At 54.6% G+C, this 17,720-nt stretch overlaps 2 protein-coding genes across 2 annotated transcripts; one reads left to right on the top strand and one right to left on the bottom strand.

Annotated features, from left to right (window-relative positions):
* Positions 1 to 6,050: 6,050 nt before the first annotated feature.
* Fiz1 (FLT3 interacting zinc finger 1) lies at positions 6,051 to 12,239 on the bottom strand. Its single transcript, XM_051207192.1, has 3 exons — positions 12,148 to 12,239; positions 10,462 to 10,806; positions 6,051 to 8,155 (listed from the first exon to the last, which is right to left on the bottom strand). The coding sequence occupies exons 2-3, from the start codon at positions 10,771 to 10,773 to the stop codon at positions 6,965 to 6,967; spliced, it is 1,503 nt and encodes a 500-aa protein (XP_051063149.1). The 5' UTR covers positions 10,774 to 10,806; positions 12,148 to 12,239; the 3' UTR covers positions 6,051 to 6,964.
* A 454-nt stretch (positions 12,240 to 12,693) lies between these two features.
* Positions 12,694 to 16,772, top strand: Znf524 (zinc finger protein 524). Its single transcript, XM_051207349.1, has 2 exons — positions 12,694 to 13,071; positions 15,721 to 16,772. Exon 2 carries the CDS (start codon positions 15,759 to 15,761, stop codon positions 16,722 to 16,724), a length of 966 nt encoding a protein of 321 aa, XP_051063306.1. The 5' UTR covers positions 12,694 to 13,071; positions 15,721 to 15,758; the 3' UTR covers positions 16,725 to 16,772.
* Positions 16,773 to 17,720: the final 948 nt, after the last annotated feature.

Below are 17,720 nucleotides of genomic sequence, written 5' to 3'. Positions count from 1 at the left end.
TAAAATCTTGTATATCCTCAAAAGACAAAACAAAACAAAAACCCAAGAGAAAGATGCTCACTATGTGGAGATGAGGAAGTGAACACCACAGGAACTGCCTGTACTCTGTGCTTGAGTCAGCGGCTTGGGGACTGGCAAGATGGCTCGGTGGTTAAAAGCGCTGACTGCTCTTGCTCGAGGACTGGCATTGGGTTCTCAGCACCCACAGAGCAGCTCGTAGTCCTTCTATAAACACTCCAGTTCCAAGGGGGACATAGCACCCTCTTCTGGCTCCCAGAGTAACAAGCATGCATGGGGGGAGGGGGGCCGGCGGGCATGACAGGCATACAGGCAGGCAAAACACATCAACTAAGAATAAATCTTTTTTAAAGGAGGGGGAGAGGAAGGAAGAGAAAAAGGAAGATGATGAAAAAGAATGGAAGGAAAAAAAAGAAGGAAGGAAGGAAGAAGGTGTCGTGGTTGGTTCATAGCTGCAATCCCAGCACTTGGGAGGCAGAGGCAGGCGGATCTCTATAAATTAGAGTCCAACATGAAACATGATCTACAGAGCGAGTTTCAGGACAGGCTCCAAAGCTACAGAGAAACCCTGCCTGGAAAATAATAATAATAAAAATAATAATAAAAAGAGGTGGAGACTGAGCAATGAAGATTCCATACAATAAACTGGACGGTGGTGGCGCACACCTTTAATCCCAGCACTTGGGAGGCAGAGGCAGGTGGATCTCTGTGAGTTCGAGTCCAGCCTGGTCTACAGAGTGAGTTCCAGGTCAGGCTGCAAAGCTACACAGGGAAATCCTGTCTCGAAAAACCAACCAACCGACAAAAACAAAACAAAACAAAAAGAAAAGAAAACCACCAAAACAAAATAAAAAAGATTCCATACAGTAATAATATAAGGAGTTAGAGGCCAGATTTTACTGCATAAATCCTAGTCTCAAACAAATGCTCAAACAACCTCGAGAAGGGGGTAGGGGGTGTGAGGAAACAGAAGAGAAGTAACAAATTTAGAAATGGATAAACAGGAAGAATTTCAAACAGAAGAGAGCAAGGGGGCTTGTTACTTGGGGGTGGGATCTAGAGTGGCCATCCGTGGTGGCCAGAACTGTCCCAGAGAAGCCTGAACCCCCGTGTAAGGACTGTGGCAGGCTCCTAGTCCGGACTGGGCTTGGGGTTATTCGGAGAGCACTGAGGAGCCTTTGAGGAAGTTTTGAACAGGAGAGTCATATGATCGGATTAGCGTTTTAGAGACATTCCCGAGGGACCCGCATGGAGATGGGCCGGATGCCAGGGAGACCAAGGCCAAGGGGTGGTAGCAGTGCGCTGGTCCAGGGGAGGTGACTGGGCTGCTGGGAAGGTAACCCATGCTCGGGAAGGCGCTGACTGAGTGAGGGGCACACTCCATTCCTACCGCAACGGCTTTCTTCCTGGCTCCTCCGCTCCCATCCTAGACTCCAGCCCTCACAAATTACAGCTCCTCACTCAAACAAACAAAACAAAACACAACAACAACAAAAAAACAAGAAAGTGTGTGCGTGCCGGCAGAGAGGAGAGGACAGCCTGCCGTTGTCTTCTTCTGCCCTGTGGGTTGCAGAGATGGAGCTCGGGTGGGTCTGCTTGGAAGCAAAGCTCCCTTACTTGCTGAGAGGTCTAGCTGGCTCAGCCACACCTCATTTTTGAGCCGAACACCTCCCGAAGTTCCTCTTCATGATCAGGAATAAAAAACAGCTCTTCCCCCTGAGCCCTCAAATCCCGTGTTTACCCGGAATCCCGTGTTTACCTGGAACTCACAAGGATCCTCCTGCGTCAGCTTCTCCAATGCTGGCTGGAATTACGAGCCTGCACTACCACCCAGGAAATGGATCAATTTCTCTTGTAACTGTTTTCCCTGAACTGCAAAGTTTGTGGTGGAGGCCATGGCTTCCTTAGGGCCCCCCCCCCGCTCCCCAGATTCAAACCAGCCACTGGTGGTTGCTGCTTCTGTGACAACCCTGGTGAACTCTGGATCCTCCTGTCTCTGCCTCCCAAGTACCGGTACTATTGACTTGGGATAGAATGTACCCCCAAATTCATTTCACTCACAGTAAGTCTTGCTTCTGGACCTCCATTGCTGAGTGGAGAATACTGTATGTTTGTATGTGTAAATATGCATTATACATCTAAAATAAAACATATTTATTTCTTGCATATAGGTGTTCTGCCTGCAAGGTTGTCTGTGTATTGCATGTGTGTCTGCTTCCCATGGAGGCCAGAAGAGGGCGTCTGTTACAGATAAAGTTACAGGTGGTGAGCCTCCATGTGGGTGCTGGCCCTTCCCAAAAGCACCGAGTGCTTAACCACGAAGCCATCTCCTCAACCCTAGAAAATACCTTAATTTTTACACGTTTCCTTATTTTGGGAGGGGGGTAGCATGCACGTAACATGGTGTGGCCGTGTAGAGCCGTGTAGATCAGAGGACAACTTGCAGGAGTCCTTTCTTTCTTTTCATTGGGTGAGTCCCAGGGCTGTGGGTCTGGGCAGTGGGTATTTTTACCCACTGAGTCATCGCGGACCCCAGCATTGAGGACACCACTGAAGCCTAGCTTCTCTGGGGAATGACTTTGTTCCCAAGGGATGGAACTTTTTCAAGTTGGCGATTGCTAGTCTTAGCCAAAAAAGAGTCTTATTTTCCCCCTGATCATCTCTGGAAACATCTCTTCCATGTGATACATGAGACTTGGAGATAAAAAGAGCATGATGTGAATGAAGGATTGGGCGAGATTGTTTCAGAAGGGACCCCAGCAGGGTGGTAGAAGGTAAAACACTTGCCTTTCACAAGGCCCTGGTTCCATCTCAGCACTGTAAGACAGAAACCAAACCAAACAAACAAAACAAAACAAAACAAACAAACAACAGGGCTGGGGAAATGGTTCCTTAGGTAAAGTGCCTGTTTTGCAGCAGGAGGATCTGAGTTCGACTCCCCAGCACTCATAGAAGCAGGAGGGTGCAGCAAGGTTCAGTAGGGAGTGAAGACAGGCAGGTGTCTGAAGCCCATTAACCAGCCAGCCAGCCTAGCCCAAAACAAGCTTCTGATTCAGAGAAGGCAGGGTGCTGGTGAGGTGGCACAATGGGAAAAGGGGTTAGCTGCTAGCCTGACGGCTGGGGTTTGGGCTCTGGGACCCACATGGTAGGAAGGAAAGGGCTTCTGAAAGTTGCCCTCTGCCCTTCATGCCCATGGCATGTGCACAAAGCACACAGAAGCACACATACACAAACACACACACAAATGCACACACAAGCACATGCACATACACAAAAACACACACAAATGCACACACACATGTGTGGGCCTTCTGTGCCTGCCACGCCCATTGGGGGGTGGGCATGGCGGGGTGCCTGGGGGGCGGGGGCCGGGCGCTCTTTTCTCGTGCTCGGACGGGGGTCGGGTGATTTCCTGGTGTTCTCTGTCGGTTGTGGCCCCTGTCTCTCGGCTTTTTGTTTTCCTGTCCTTTTCCGCATACACACATACACACACACACACACACACACGCGCGCGCGGCTTTTTAAATGTTTGGGGGCCTGTGAAATGGCGTGGTGGTTTAAAACAAGATGGTCCCCAAAGGGGGTGGCACTATTAGGAGGTGTGGCCTTGTTGGGAGGAAGTGTGAAGTGTGTCACAGTGGAGGCAGGCTTTGAGGTCTCAGATATGTTCAAGCCATACCCTGTTGTGAGACAGTGGTGTGAGGCAGAATACTTCCTGTTACCTTCGGCTCAGGATGTAGGGCTCCGCCCCTTCTCCAGCACCTTCTCAGCCGGCATGCCGCCGTGTTGCACCCTGATAACAATGAGGGTCGCGTGGCCATGGTGTCTCTTCAAAGCAATAGAAACCCTAACTGGGGCGGGTGACGCGTGCCACCGTGCCCGGCCATTGTCGGCGTTGTAACCTAGTGTGGGGGTCAAGGGGTAGAGACAAGCGTTATAGAGCTAGGTAGTTCAAGCTGGACACTGGCTGTGATCACGGACAGTGCAGACGACACATGGCATGTTCCTGCCCTCTGGCTGTTGAATGGTGGAGGAGAGTGGGCGAGGGTACTGGTTCTGTATATTTGTGGCTTATCCATGTCCTACGTATGTGTGTGTTTAATCCCAGCATTCGGATGACAGAGGCAGGAGGATCCCTGTGAATTCAGAACCAACCTGGTCTCCATGGCGAGCTCCATGTCAACCGAGGCTATATAGTGAGGGCCTGTCGCAAAACTAAAGGGTTAATAAAGTCTAGTATGCCTAGGACTGTGTATTTTGTACTGTGCGGAGTTCTCACAGCCTTTATAATGTCTAGCACAGAAGGGTCCCTTAGCACAGGGATGGGAAGGAGAATGTGGAAGCCAACCTCTCCCTCCTTGCTTTCTGGGATGCATTCTCCTCCTGTACCTATCCAGGTATCCCCAGTAAGTCCCCTTCAAGGACCAGGCTAATGCTGCCTCTTCAGAGAAGCCCTCTGGGCCATCTTATCTAAGAAGGTGTGCTCTGGATATTCACTGTGTGTGTGCATGCATTAGGGATTGAATTTAGGATGTTGCTAGACAAGTGCTCTACCATTGAGTCACATCCCCAGCCCCTCACTTGGGGATTCAAGGCAAGAGCTCTATCTCTAAGCCACGCCCCAGTCAGTTTTGATACCTTTTAGGCAATCCTCTGCCACTCATCCAACCTTGTCCCAGCGCCTCACTGGTAATTCTAAGTATTCTACCCTTGAATTCCATACCCAGATCTTTTCAATCTTTTCCTCCAAATTGCTAGCGCGTGCGCGCACGCGCGTGTGTAAGGAAGCCAGAGGACAACCTCGGATGCCACCCATCATAGTGTGTCCATGTCCTTTGAGACAGAACCTCTCCTTGGTCTGGGCCTCACAAATAAGGCTAGACTGACTGAACAGTGAACCCCAGGGATCCTCTCTGTTGCCTTAGCTTCGCCACACCTGGAATTTTTGTGGATCCTGGAGATGAAAGTCAGGCCCTCGTGCTTTCGAGTTAAACATTTCACCAACTAAGCTATCTCCCCTGCACAACCTTTTAGTACTGAGTTGGGTTCTAAGTCATCCGTGCTGGCTGCCGCTGGTCTTCTGTGTCTCCTGCCTCAACTTCCTAAGTAGCAAGCCTGCACCTGAAACCAGCAGCCACCACTTTCTGTCCAGAGTCTTCGTTACCATGAGGTCTTCATGTGACTCCTCCCTCTCTCTCTCCCTCCCTCCCTCCCTCCCCGTGTGCTGCTCACACACCAGAATCTAGGAAGCTCCAACATTTTCTGCTTTGTTCAATGCAGGGTCTCTGATCTAGAGTTTAGAATGCTCAGTGTGGATGTGTGGCACAAGAATGCCAAGGAGCATGCGCGAGCAGTCCTCGTCTCCGACGGGCTGGTCCTGTCCCAGGCGGTCTAAAGTTCACGTTTGTCTGCAGAAGGCAGAGTCTAAGGCCTGGCGGTGCCTCTTCAAGAGACTGTTTGGATTCCAAGGGACGTGTCCTGGGGGTGGGGGTGGGGTTCTTGATTTCTAGATGGGGCCACTTAAGTGAGATGTAACCCTGAAGATGTCCCAGCCTTCTTGAGAGGGTTTGAGGATCTGGCTGCTTACTGTAGCTATACCACTAAGGAAAGGTCTCTCCCTCTGCTGTCAACTGCCTATGCTCAGGGATTAGTGATAGCTGTGAGTCACCCCCCTCCCCCACCACACACACCCTACCAACCATTTAACTGCTTATAAATAAATCGGGGCAGGGACTCTTGACTCTCTCCCCCAAGGACAGATAACTAGTGAATCTGTTCTCTTTTTAAAGATTAAAAAGAAGTGATGTGTAGGTGTGTGTGGGTTTGTGCAATGCTCACGGAGGCCACAAGAGGATATCGAGTCCTCTGGAGCTTGGTTACAGGTGCTTATGAGCAAACTGACGTGGGTGCTAGAACTGAGCTCTGGTTCCCCGACAGTATGCATTTTTAACTAAGACTCTGGGTCCCAGGGAACATGTTCTAAGTCTAAGGGGGACTCCCTGAAACCCGGGATCAGCAAACAAGACAGTATGGACTGACAGAATGAGGTTTATTGGAGTCCCAGAGATATTGGGGAGACCAGGGGGTGGGGAGAGAGACCCCTAGCCAAGCCCCCCTTCCTCTCGGGGTTCGAACACAAGGTGGTAGCAATGGCAAGACCGACAGGTACTGTAGTTGAGGGGGAGGGAAGCCCCAATGTCCGCCACCGCCACCAGGTCACGGGACTGGGACAAGCGTGGAGGGCTGAGCTCTACAGCATACTACTCTAAGGAGAGTGGAGCCAGGCCACGACCTGCACCAGCCTGTTCTAAGTGCACAGGAGCATGTGTGTCTGGGTCAGTCCAACCTACAGGGCAGGGAGGGAGGCTTTGGGCCAGCCTAATCTAGTGTTCAGGTTGGGGGACGATCAGTAGGGTCAGACCATTCTGCAGGACGGGAGACCTAGGCTAATTGAAGGTGGGGGCATCTACCCTGGTCCTCTTTCAGCATAGGAAGTAAAATGGGGGAAAGGCAGATTCTGGCTATATTCATTTCCTGGGGCCCCCAGTGGCTGACAGGTATCATCTGGAAGGGATCCTGAAGATTCCAGGATGTTGCCCCCCTAACCCCCCCAGATGAGGTCGTTGGGAATGATGGCTCTCAGGGAGTAGGCGGTAGGACTGTGGAGGTGCCCACATGTTACCTGCCGAGAGGTGTTAGTGGAGACCCGTTTTTTCATTCCTAGGTCTCCAGCCTCGGAGGCCAATTGATTTGAGCATGCCTACATTCCAGGGGTCTCAAGGTCAAGAGTTTCTCTGTAGACTTCAGTCCCCCAAATTATGTTCTCGGACCCCTTTGCTGAAGGATGCTTCGCTGTGGTCCTGTGTGGGTTCTGGGTGGCACCATTTTTCCAGGCAAGGGCCTCATCTTCTGCTCTGGATCTGGAGGGCCGGGGTGGCCTGGCTATTCAGTCCATGCCCCTGTGCAGCTTCAGGTGCCTAGAGAGGTTGCTCAGCGTGATGAAGCCCTTGCCGCAGATGTGGCAGGGGAAGGGCCGCTCTGTGCCATGCAGCAGCCGGTGGCGCTTGAGGTAGCACTCGTGGCGGAAAAACTTGCCACACTCCAGGCACGGGAACGGCTTCTCCCCTGTGTGGACCAGCACATGCCGTTCCAGGTCGCGAGGCGAACGAAACAGCTTCTCGCACTCGGAACAGCCGAAGATTTTCTTGCCACGGCTGGAGGAGCCCGGCCCTGGCCCTCCAACCGCCTGCTCGCCCTCACCATCAGGGGCTGCCTCCCCGCTGCCCTCACCGTGGCTGGCACGCCGATGCTCCTCCAGGGCGGCCAGCGCCGCATACAACGCCCCGCAATGCCCGCAGCCATAGGTGGCTGGGCCAGAGTGAGCTTCTAGGTGGCTGGCCAAGGCCGGGGCAGAAGCGAAGAAGGTCCCGCAGTCGCACTGGTACAGTGTGTCTTCCGAGGACGCCTCTGCTGCCGCAGCCGGAGCCCGGGCATTCCCCCCACCCTCGCCCTCGGGGAGCAATGCCTCCAGCTTGGGCATGCTTGCCCCGGTGGGGCTCAGGAGCAGCCCGGCGTCCCAGGCGGGCGGGGCATCCCCCACCTCCACTGTGTCGCCATCTCCTGGCATCTCTGGGCCCCCGCTGGAGGCCCAGGCCTGCGTCTGGGGTGCACTGCTCCCCTGCAGGTCGTGAGTAAGCTTGTGGCGTTCTAGCAGGGCGGGCGCATTGAAGTCGCGCTCGCAGCGTGGGCACTTGAATGGCTTAACATCAGTGTGCGCAGCCCAGTGGGCAGCCAGCTCCCGGCCGTGGTCAAAGCGCCGGGCACAGGCGCCACACGCAAACGGGGGCAGGGAGGCGGCTGCAGCAGCTGCTGCCTCTGCCAGTCCCCAGCTGGTGGCTCCTGCTCCCTCCAGGCCCTCTCCTCCGCCGGCCCCTCCACCTCCACAAACCGAACAGGGACCCACGTTGCAACAAACTGAGCAGGGGGGGTTCAGGGGAGGCAGGCCCGGGCTTGGCTGCAGGGGAGAGGGAAGGACTCCCCGGTGCTGCCGCTTGAGGTGGCGGCCCAGGCTGGAGCGTGAGGAGAACCGGAGCTCGCAGACCAAACAGCAGTAGGGTTTCTCACCAGTGTGGACGACCTGGGAGCAAGAGCAAGAGCAGGGCTGAGCATCCGGGCCCTCCCACAGACTCCCAGCAGGCCTGACCCAGGCTCCCAGTCCCAAGCTTTCACCCGCTCTGCTCTCCTCCTGTTAGGTCAGTAGACAGGTATCAGCCCCACTGAGAAGGGGCCCCACCTCCTTACAAAGGGAGGCTTCACAAGCGCCCCCCATGAAAAGTTAAGTAGCATTAGGAGGAGGTAGTCGGGCTTCACCGGGGCCCATGAAAGAAAAGCTGCCTCCTCCTAGCCTAAAGATTTCAATCTCGGTTAGCAACATGGTCTGTAACTCCAGCACTTGGGAGGCCAAGCTTGTGAGCTGGAGGCCAGCCAGGCCTGCATCGTGAAACATGCCTGTCACGAAACAATCAGCCAGACATCAACAAAATGAAATAAAAATATTCTACGGAAAGAAGAGCGGGGGGAGCTAGAAAGATTGGTTTCAGCGGTTAGGACCTGGGTTCGATTCCCGGCACCCAAGCGGCGGCTCCAGTTCCCAGGGATCCAGATCCCGGGGATCTCTTGTTACCTACTGGAGCACCGGGAGTGAATGTAGTGCACAGCCATACATGCCAGCAAGACACCCACACACCTGGTAAATGAGTCAAGCTGAAAACTGGATCTGAATTCTGCTTTGGGTCCTGGGTGGGAGCCGCTACATTCTACACTGCCTCAAACACTACACATTACTTGCGTTCTCCCCAAGAGTCAACCCAACTCGGCCTGTCAGTTACCTGGTCAAGAAACCGCTTAGCAGATGGGAGGAATAATTATCCCCTCAAAGAAGCGATGGGTGCAACCCTCCTCACAAGCCCTCCCTGGGCTGTGTGCTTTTCACGGTTCTTTTTGTTTTCTCCCCTGACAGGGCTCTCTGTGCAGCCCTGGCTGCCCTGGAACTCACTCTGTAGACCAGGCTGGCTTGGAACCTGGAGATCCGCCTGCCTCGGCCTCCCGAGTGCTGGGATTAAGGGCCTGCGCCATTAAGGGCCTGTGCCACCACCGCCCGGCTCCTTTTCTACTTTGTTTCTCTTCTCTGGATACCAGCCCAAATCCTTACACTCCGCACTTTCTCACAGTCTCTGAAGACGCACCTCCCACTGAAGAACCTGCCTTCTCTCCTGGACTAACTGAAAACTGTCTTTCTCTCCTCCTACCACCTCTCCAGCCCCCAGCACCACCCTGTCTGGGGTGAATGTGTAGCTTGTTTCTCCCCAGGGGAAGTTAACTCGACACCTGTGAACACACGGTCCTTCACACCTCAGGGCCTTTGTACAACACTTTTCCCAAGAGGACGTCCCTCACTTCAGGTCTCAATCAGACGTCACCCTCCTGTGTACAGTAACCTGCAGCTCTCCTGATTACTCCTACACAATCACAGTTTTTATTCTGCTGTTTGTGACAGCGTCTCACATAGCCTCAGCGGAGGAGAGTCTTGAACTCCTGATCTGATGGGGGATGTCCTTCTGTATATATGTTTTCTCCTGCTGGTTGATGAATAAAGTACTGACTGGCCAGTAGAGGCAGGAAGTTAGGCGGGGCCAGGAGATGAGGAGAAGGCTGGGGAGAGGGTGGCAGAGAGAGACCGCCATGCTGCCGACAGAGTAACATGCCAGTTTACAGGTAGGCCACAGCCTCACGGCTGTACATAGACTAGTAGAAGTTCGGTAACAATTAAGACAGAGCTAGCCAGTAAGGACCCTAAGCCACTGGCTGGGCAGTTTTATAATTAATACAGCATCCGTGTGTTTATTTGGGGCTGAAGAGGCTGTGGGGCCTGGCGGGACAGAAACTCTGTCTGTACTGTTCCACCTCCCAGGCGCTGGGATTGTAAGGATGCAGCATCCTGCCATGAATTTTTTTTTAAATTTGCTTCCCAACTTCTCCCTTAGAGAACTACTTTCTCTACCCTCTGCCTGGCTCCTGCTCCTCTTAAGGAATAATATGTTCCCGTGAAGGCCTGTGTTCTGTGTAGGGAAAGCCCTCAGTTGGTCATTGCAGAATAAAGGAGTTGGGTGCACATGGGTAAACCTATTTCCAAGAAGAGAGCTGTAAACACGAGACTACACAGGCTTCAGCAGGAGAGGTGTGGAGAAACAATTACGTGGGGCCAACTTACTCTGCAGGCCGTGCTTGGAGCTCATGCTTTGGGTTTTTGGTAGAAAGTGAGATTTTTTTTTTTTTTTCTATGAGGAGGATGCTGGGGAAGGAGCGTGTTCCCATCTCCTGCTGCCTCTTCCCCAGTGGAATGGAGCCCCAGCATCTCAGCCCTGTGCGGCTCCCAGGACTCACCTGGTGGTGCAGCAGACCAGTTGAGTCTCGGAATCCCTTAGGGCAGGCGGAGCATCGGTAGGGCCGCTCGCCGGTGTGTGAGCGCAGGTGGTTAGCCAGGTTGAAGCTGTGCTTGAAGCCCTTGCCACAGCGAGGACAAGCGTGGGGCTTGAGCGCTGTGTGCCGAGCAAAGTGGCGCCGCAGGTCCGATCGGTAACGGAAGCTCTTGCCACATTCGCTGCAGTGAAATGGGACCCGAGGAGTGGTGGCAGACGGTGCTGGCCCCGGAGCGACAAGAGCGGCAGGAGCCACAGGCAGCGAGGACTCGTCCATGGTGGCAGGTCCGCTGGCGGTTTGGGGCTCTCTCTGGGGCAGAAAAGAGACACAGAAGCAGGTAAGAGTCGCCTCTCCACGGCCATCCCTTCCCTTAGCTCTCCGGGCTCAGAAACACTTGGTCCTCTAGCAGACCCTCCCAATGCTGAGACTCGCCCACCGCCGAGCCACAACCGCTGTCCTTTAAATTCCACGCTCTAGTTTGAAGAAGCTCTCAGATCCTCTCCAAGCCCTGCCCACTACAAATTAAGGCCCTCCTACTCTTGCTTAAGACTGGGCTGAACCTTTCTTGAGCCCCTCCCCTCTGTGCAGTAAGCATACAGTATTCCTCGACAGACAAGATTCCCTGCTCCTAACTCTTCTTCGAAGACCAGTGAAGCAAGCAAGGATTTGGGAGTGAGCACGTTCGTCTCCCACTTTTAGGGAGATCACACTAGTTCTGTAGCTTCAGGAACTCTTCACCTCCACGGCTTGAGCTAAGCAAAACCGTAGCAGCAACGTGGCCGACGTGCTTAGGAAGAATCAGCTGAGCAGTCTGGACATTTAAGCTCGCTCCTCTTTGTTCCTTTACTCCCACATTCCACGCGCCCCAGTGAATTTGACTTTTCTAAGGTAGCCCTTCGCTGAGACCTGCCTCCAAATCCCACCCAACTTTTCCTGCAACCAACTCACATTTTTCTATCATATTTCCCTATCGTTTTTCTTAACCGTTCCTCAGCCTGCTTTCCGATAAAGCCATGGAACTCTCAAGAGCGCATACCCATTTCGGGGGTGGGGGCCCCGTTGCCATGTGCACCTTTCCTCTAAGCCACGCCTTGGGGCAAACTCCGCCTCATACTCTGGGTGTGTCTCCTCTCTCCCTGAACCCCACTCTCTCCACCAACCTTAACAAGTTCCTTCCATTTTCCAACCTAGGCCCCTTCACCCAAGGCCTAGGGTCCACGCCTCTTCACCAGGCCCCACCCTTTGTGTAAACCTCTCCCCGCCTTCCAACCAGCTCCTCTAGCCTTTCCACAGAGCCCCGCCCCTCTCCTCCAGGCCCCGCCCACCGGCCCCTCCTCCCCTCCCGCCCCGCCCCAACCGCCGTAAGCTCCGCCCCCTCCTGCACCCCACTGCGCGCGCTGCTGCTGAGGGGGCCCCCTCCGCCCTGCTCGATCTTTCCAGCCGGGCCCGGGAAAAACGAGCCCTTTGTACCCCGGTCCCTGTCCCTGTCCCCAGGAGGTGCGGCCTCGGGCGCCGGGGAGGCCCGGGATCTGCGCGGGAACACCGCGCTTTTGCGTTGCGGGGGTCCTGGAGGCCGGGCAGGACCCCCCGCGCCCGCAGCCTCCCCGGGAGCCCGGGAAAGAGTGTCGGCTCCCCTCTTTAATTACTTACACCTCCCTCTGGGCGCCGACATTTTGGGCAGCGGGGTCAGCGTCACTTCCACCTGAGGGGCCCCTCGACTTCCGCCTGGGCTCCCTTCTCCCTCAACCAGCCACCCCCCCGCGCGCGCAGTCCCCCCTTCCTCCCTCCCCCCTGGCTCCCCTTTCCCGCCCCTGCCCGGCCCTTCCACACTCCCTTCCCTCCCCCGGCCCGGGAGGTTGTAAAGAAGCTAGGCTGGCGCCATCTCGGTTGAGGGCAGAGGAGGGGCGGGGCTGCCGGGCGCCGGGCGCTCACTCCCAGGGCGCGCGCCGCTACTCGCAGCGCACGGCGATTGGAGTTTAATAGAGTTTGCATTCGTGGGCGCAGATGTGACCCCGTCTGTTCCCTAGCTGTGGGGTCCTGCAGGGTGGGTTGTCGAGTTGCATCCGGCAGGAGGGGAGAAATCCGAGTGGCCAAAACGGATGCGGGAGTTAAGGCTCCACCAAGCACCATTTTACCACTTCTTAACCCCACGGGGCTCTGAAGCCGCCGGGCGCCATGTTAGTTAGGGGCACTTAGCAGCCATTTCCCGCTTCTCATCTATCCGGTACCTGTATCTGATTGGGTCACCGGGGTTGGAGTGCTTTGTGGGAGGAAAGGCATTTATTTGGGGGTGGCTGGGGGCCGTTCGTGCGGTACTTCCCGCTGGCACGACGAAGGCGGCTGGCGCGCAGGCGCGTTGGTTGCAGGCGCGTCTGGGCCTTGGGACCCAGAGCGTCCCCTTTGTTCCCCGCGGGCGGCGGGGCCGAGGGGCGGGGCCGGCTCGCGCTCCGCCGCCCCCGCCCCGCCGCCGCCTAGGGGCAGGGCCCCCTCTCCCCCGCCCCTTCCCACGCTTCGGCCCGTCGCCCCCGGCGCGCGCGCGCAAGCACACGCGAGCCCGGGCAGCATGCAAATGAGGTACCTAGAGGCGGGGGGCCCGGGGCGGGGGAGGGAGGGAGGGGGAGGGGTGGTCCCGGGTGCGCGCGCCCCCGGCACCTGCTCCCTCTCGCTTCTGCGCTCTCTCCTGCGCGCATCGCGCGCGCGCACCGACCCCGCGCCCCGCCGAGAGGCCCGGGCTCGCGCGCGCAGACCCCCCCCTCCTGCCAGCCCCTGCCGCCAATGTCCCCGCGCCGCTTATTGGCCACCGCACCCTGAGGGCCCGCCCCGCTTGCGGGCTGGGCCACTCGGGGCTGACAGGCAGACCCACCCGACTACTGCGGGTGGGGGAGGGTCGGGGGAATCACTCTCTCACTTCCTAGGTATGTTCCAGAAATTCAGCTTCTCGTCCAGGCTACCGCAAGGTGCGAGCCACGTGATCCTGGAAAAGTTGCCTCTCCTCATTCCCCCCCCCCCGTGTGGACCTCATGCTGCGTGCATATTAAAAGGGGGTGCAAGGTTTGGGGTTGTAGCTCAGGCCTAGTAAGAGTGAGGCCCCTGAGTTGGATAACCAGCACTATACACAAAGAAAACTTAAAAACCGACCTAGCAGTTTGAAGAGGGGTGCAGGTCCCCCAGGATCTTCTGCTAGTGGCACCTGTAGCCCCCTTGTTCCCCAAATGCACTCCATTCCTACAATCCCAAGTGAGGGTCGTGGGTTTTTTCTTTTTTGGGGGGGGGGTGCTTTCTGTATTCCAGGCAATGTCCTAGGGACATTTTTGAAGCTTCCTTATTCCAGTCGATTCTCCCCCCACAACCTCGGTATATTGATTTTACAGAGAAGGAAACTGACTCAGGCATAGCCACTTGCAGAGTCACGTGCTAATTATTGGGAGAATGGGACCCAAGCCTAGGACTGGGAGAACCTCAAGATAGCCAGCCCTCCCCCCCCCACACACCCCTAGTCTTCCCTAGATGTTTCTGATTTCCTGGGCCATTGAGATCAGTAAGACAGATTTGACGTCTTTGTCACTTTTGGAAGGGAGAACTTAAAGAACTCACTTGGCTTTCCCGTGACTTGGTTTCCCTGTTTGCAAAACAGAAAATGTGTCTCCTCCAAGGGTTGGTGTGAGGTTTAGCTACCCATGCTGCCCTGCTGGCTTTTGTGCACCATGTTCATTGCGTGTCTAGGTTAGTAGGTTAACATCGACGAAAGAAAGAAAAGCAAACAAACAAACCGCGATTTACATCTTGCAAAGGACACAGATGAGCCCAGAGAAGGACCTTGGCTAATGCCCCACAGAAAGGAAGGGGCAGATAACAGCATTTGCTTTCTGATTATCCACCTTCAATGCCCAGACTCTTAGCGCCTTGGATATATGTCCTTCACACATCAACAGATTTTGCCTGGGACCTGTTCCTTCTCAGACCTCCTCCCCATCTCTGGGGGTGGGGGAAGAGCTTTCTGAGGCCTTCGTGGCCCAGAGTTTGATGGGCTGTTTCAAGGCTCACATTCTTAGCTGAATTCTCTCTCTCTCTCTCTCTCTCTCTCTCTCTCTCTCTCTCTCTCTCTCTCTCTCTGACCTTAAAGGCTATAGTAGTTACTGATCTGTTGCTGTGATGAAAAACTGTAACCATGGTAACTTATAAAGAATGCATTTCATTGGGGGCTTGCTTACAGTTTCGTAGGGTGAGTTGGGGGCTGAGCATGGTGGCCAACAGGCTGTCATGATTCTGAAACAGTAGCTAAGAACTCACATCTGATCCATAAGTTTCAGCAGTAAGGGAGACTGGCCTGGTTGTAGGATTTTGAAATCTCAAAGCTTACACCTGGCCAAACACTTCCTTCATCAAGACCGAACTGTAGTTGGACTTTTCTTCAGGCTCACAAATAAAGACACAGAGACTTATTATTAATTATTAAAGCGTAGCCTTAGCGTTGTCTTTCCCCCAACTAGCTCTTATAACTTAACCTGTTTCTCTCTCTCTCTCTCTCTCTCTCTCTCTCTCTCTCTCTCTCTCTCTCTGTTGAAACAGGGTTTCTGTGCCTGTCTTGGAATGAGCTCTTATAGACCAGGCTGGTCTCGAACTCACAGAGATCCACCTGCCTCTGCCTCCGGAGTGCTGGGATTAAAGGCGTGCACCACCACAGCCCTGAAATTTACCCTGTTTCTCTTAATCTACATTCTGCCATGTGGCTCACCTCTTCTCTGTACTGTGTGTCCAGCTTCTTCAGGTCTGACTGGCGTCTCCTGCCAGGCCGGATTCTAATTCTGAGTTTCTCTCTGCCCCATAAGTCCCACCTAACCTCTCCTGCCTAGTAGCGTATTGGCTTTTCAGCTTTTTACTAAACCAATCACAATGACACATCTTCACACAGTGTCCAAATATCCCACAACGCCACACCTCCTAATCCTTCCCAAACAGTTTCACTAATGGAACAAGACATTCAAACATTGGGTGGTGGTGGTGGTGGGGTGCCATTCTTATTCAGACTGCTGTAAAAGAGAGCCTAGATTCAAGGGAAGGGTTCGGGAGTCACAGGATACAACTTCGGAGGGCAGCGGTCAGTATGTCTTATCAGCCTGTACAGAATTGCCTTGTTATATGGGTCTCAAAAGACTTAGAAGGGATGGGGCACACGGGGGCTTAGACCCTCACCACACTGACGCCGCCCCTCTCTTCTCTTAGCCGGCTCCAGTACCCAGACTCAAGCTCCCCACTGCTCAATGGACAACCCCAGCTCAGAACCGTTGCCTTCAACTTTGTCTGGGGAGGAAGAAAAACCTGTGGCCTTACTTCCTCCAGTTCCCCGGGGCCGCCGAGGCCGGCCACCAGGAGGAGCCACCACCTCCAATCGGACTCTCAAGTCCTCCCTTCCTCGCAAGCGGGGCCGACCCCCCAAATCAGTGCAGGAAGCGCCCTTGGCAGCACCAGCAGACAGCGGTGGCAACAACGATCTTCTGTTGATCGATGATCAGGGAGTTCCTTACACAGTTCCCGAAGGGTCAGCGGCAGATGGGCCCCAGGGCTCTGGCCCCAAGAGGGCTCCACACTTCTGTCCCGTGTGCCTGAGAGCCTTTCCCTACCTCTCCGACCTGGAACGCCACAGCATCTCGCACTCGGAGTTGAAGCCACACGTGTGCAAAGATTGCGGCAAGACCTTCAAGCGGTCCAGCCACTTGCGGCGTCACTGCAACATCCATGCGGGCCTTAGGCCCTTCCGTTGTGTGCTCTGCCCTCGCCGCTTCCGCGAGGCGGGGGAGCTCGCCCATCACCACCGCATCCACTCTGGCGAGCGTCCCTATCAGTGTCCCTCATGCAGGGTGCGCTTCACTGAAGCCAATACTCTCCGGCGCCATTACAAACGCAAACACCCGGAGCTCGTGGGGATGCCCGTGCGCCTGTGCCCCCCAAACCCAAGACCCCAGCCGCTGTGGGATGATGACGAGGGTGTCGCGGTCCCAGAAAGGGTGCAAGAAGAGAGTCCTGAAGGAAAGGGGCCTGCTTGGCTCATTTCCTCCACCACGTCTCCACTGTCTGGGTTTACAGCGGAGAGTTCAGTTGGTGCTAGGCATGGGCAAGGAGACCAAGACATCATTATTTCTGGTGATCATCCCGTCACGGAAGGGGGTCGAAAGCAGGGACCTAACCCTGTGGGTCCTGATGCCATCCAGCACCCTCCTTCGGACTGACAGGCTCTGGAAGGCATGGGCTGTGGAAATAAATCCCTGCCTAATGACTGCCAGTGTGTGTTCAGTTATGGTACCCATCCCCTTTAACGGCCCCTATTACCTTACCTGATCGTGGCGTGTGTGATTGCAGAGAAGCCTACTTCACATAGCTCCTTAGCATGGTGCCAAAGATCCTATGGCTTGAAGCAAGCCTTTGCCCAATCCGATCTCCATCAGACACGTACTGTAAAACGTTCAACCCTGCTATGCAAACGTGACTCTGGGCCCCTCCGTCCTAGCTGAATCCCTCCCCAGCAATTCTATATAGGCCACTTTTTGCTCCATTTCTTTTCCAGAGGACTTGCTACTTGGAAGAGAAACAAAACTAAGTTGAGAGCTTGAAGTTTGACCTCGACGGTAATGTAACTTGAATGCAGACGGCCCTAGGTTTGAGTGAGTGGCTAGCTATAGGGTGTGGGGTGAGTAGGGTGAACAGAACTGACCATAGAATTTAGAGGGAATGTGAGCTCGAGGGGAGGGTGGAACTAAGATGAGGTGTAAAACTTGGGCAGTAAAAACTAGGTTGCAGCTTAGGAAAGGAGGCTAAAAATTGGTCTTGGCTGGCTAAAAGAAGTATTTTTCAAAAATAAGGCAGAGTTCAAGATTGTTGTTGTTAAAAGATTTTTTAATAGGCGTATGAAGAAAGTAAAGCACACCTGGGGACATTTTTAGGGGTATCTCAAAAAAAAAAAAAAAAAAAGTTATGTGGAATTACTCTTTCCACAGTGGGGTATTAGGATTTAACCGGTAGGAGAAGATGCTTGGGGATGGACATCATTGCCATTCAGGCCACTGAAAGTTACCAGAAAAGGAGACTTGGCTGAATAGAGTTAGGCTTAGCTGCCCATCGTGGGGCTGAGGTAAGAGAGGGTGTGCATCGCCTTTAATCCCAGCACTGGTGGGGGCAGGTAGGGAGGCAGAGGCAGGCGGATCTCTGTGACTTCGAGGCCAGCCTGG

Source organism: Phodopus roborovskii, unplaced genomic scaffold (assembly GCF_943737965.1).
Source record: "Phodopus roborovskii unplaced genomic scaffold, PHOROB, whole genome shotgun sequence".
Classification (NCBI taxonomy): Eukaryota; Metazoa; Chordata; class Mammalia; order Rodentia; family Cricetidae; genus Phodopus; species Phodopus roborovskii.
The sequence above is the reverse complement of the archived record's forward strand: the minus strand, read 5'-3'. Positions and strand labels throughout refer to the sequence as shown.

Coding starts and splice junctions, on each gene's coding strand:
- Fiz1 (XM_051207192.1), bottom strand. CDS start 10,773: ATGGACGAGTCCTCGCTGCCTGTGGCTCCTGCCGCTCTTGTCGCTCCG. Junction 8,156..10,461: donor CTGGTCTGCTGCACCACCAG/GTGAGTCCTGGG, acceptor TCTTGCTCCCAG/GTCGTCCACACTGGTGAGAA.
- Znf524 (XM_051207349.1), top strand. CDS start 15,759: ATGGACAACCCCAGCTCAGAACCGTTGCCTTCAACTTTGTCTGGGGAG.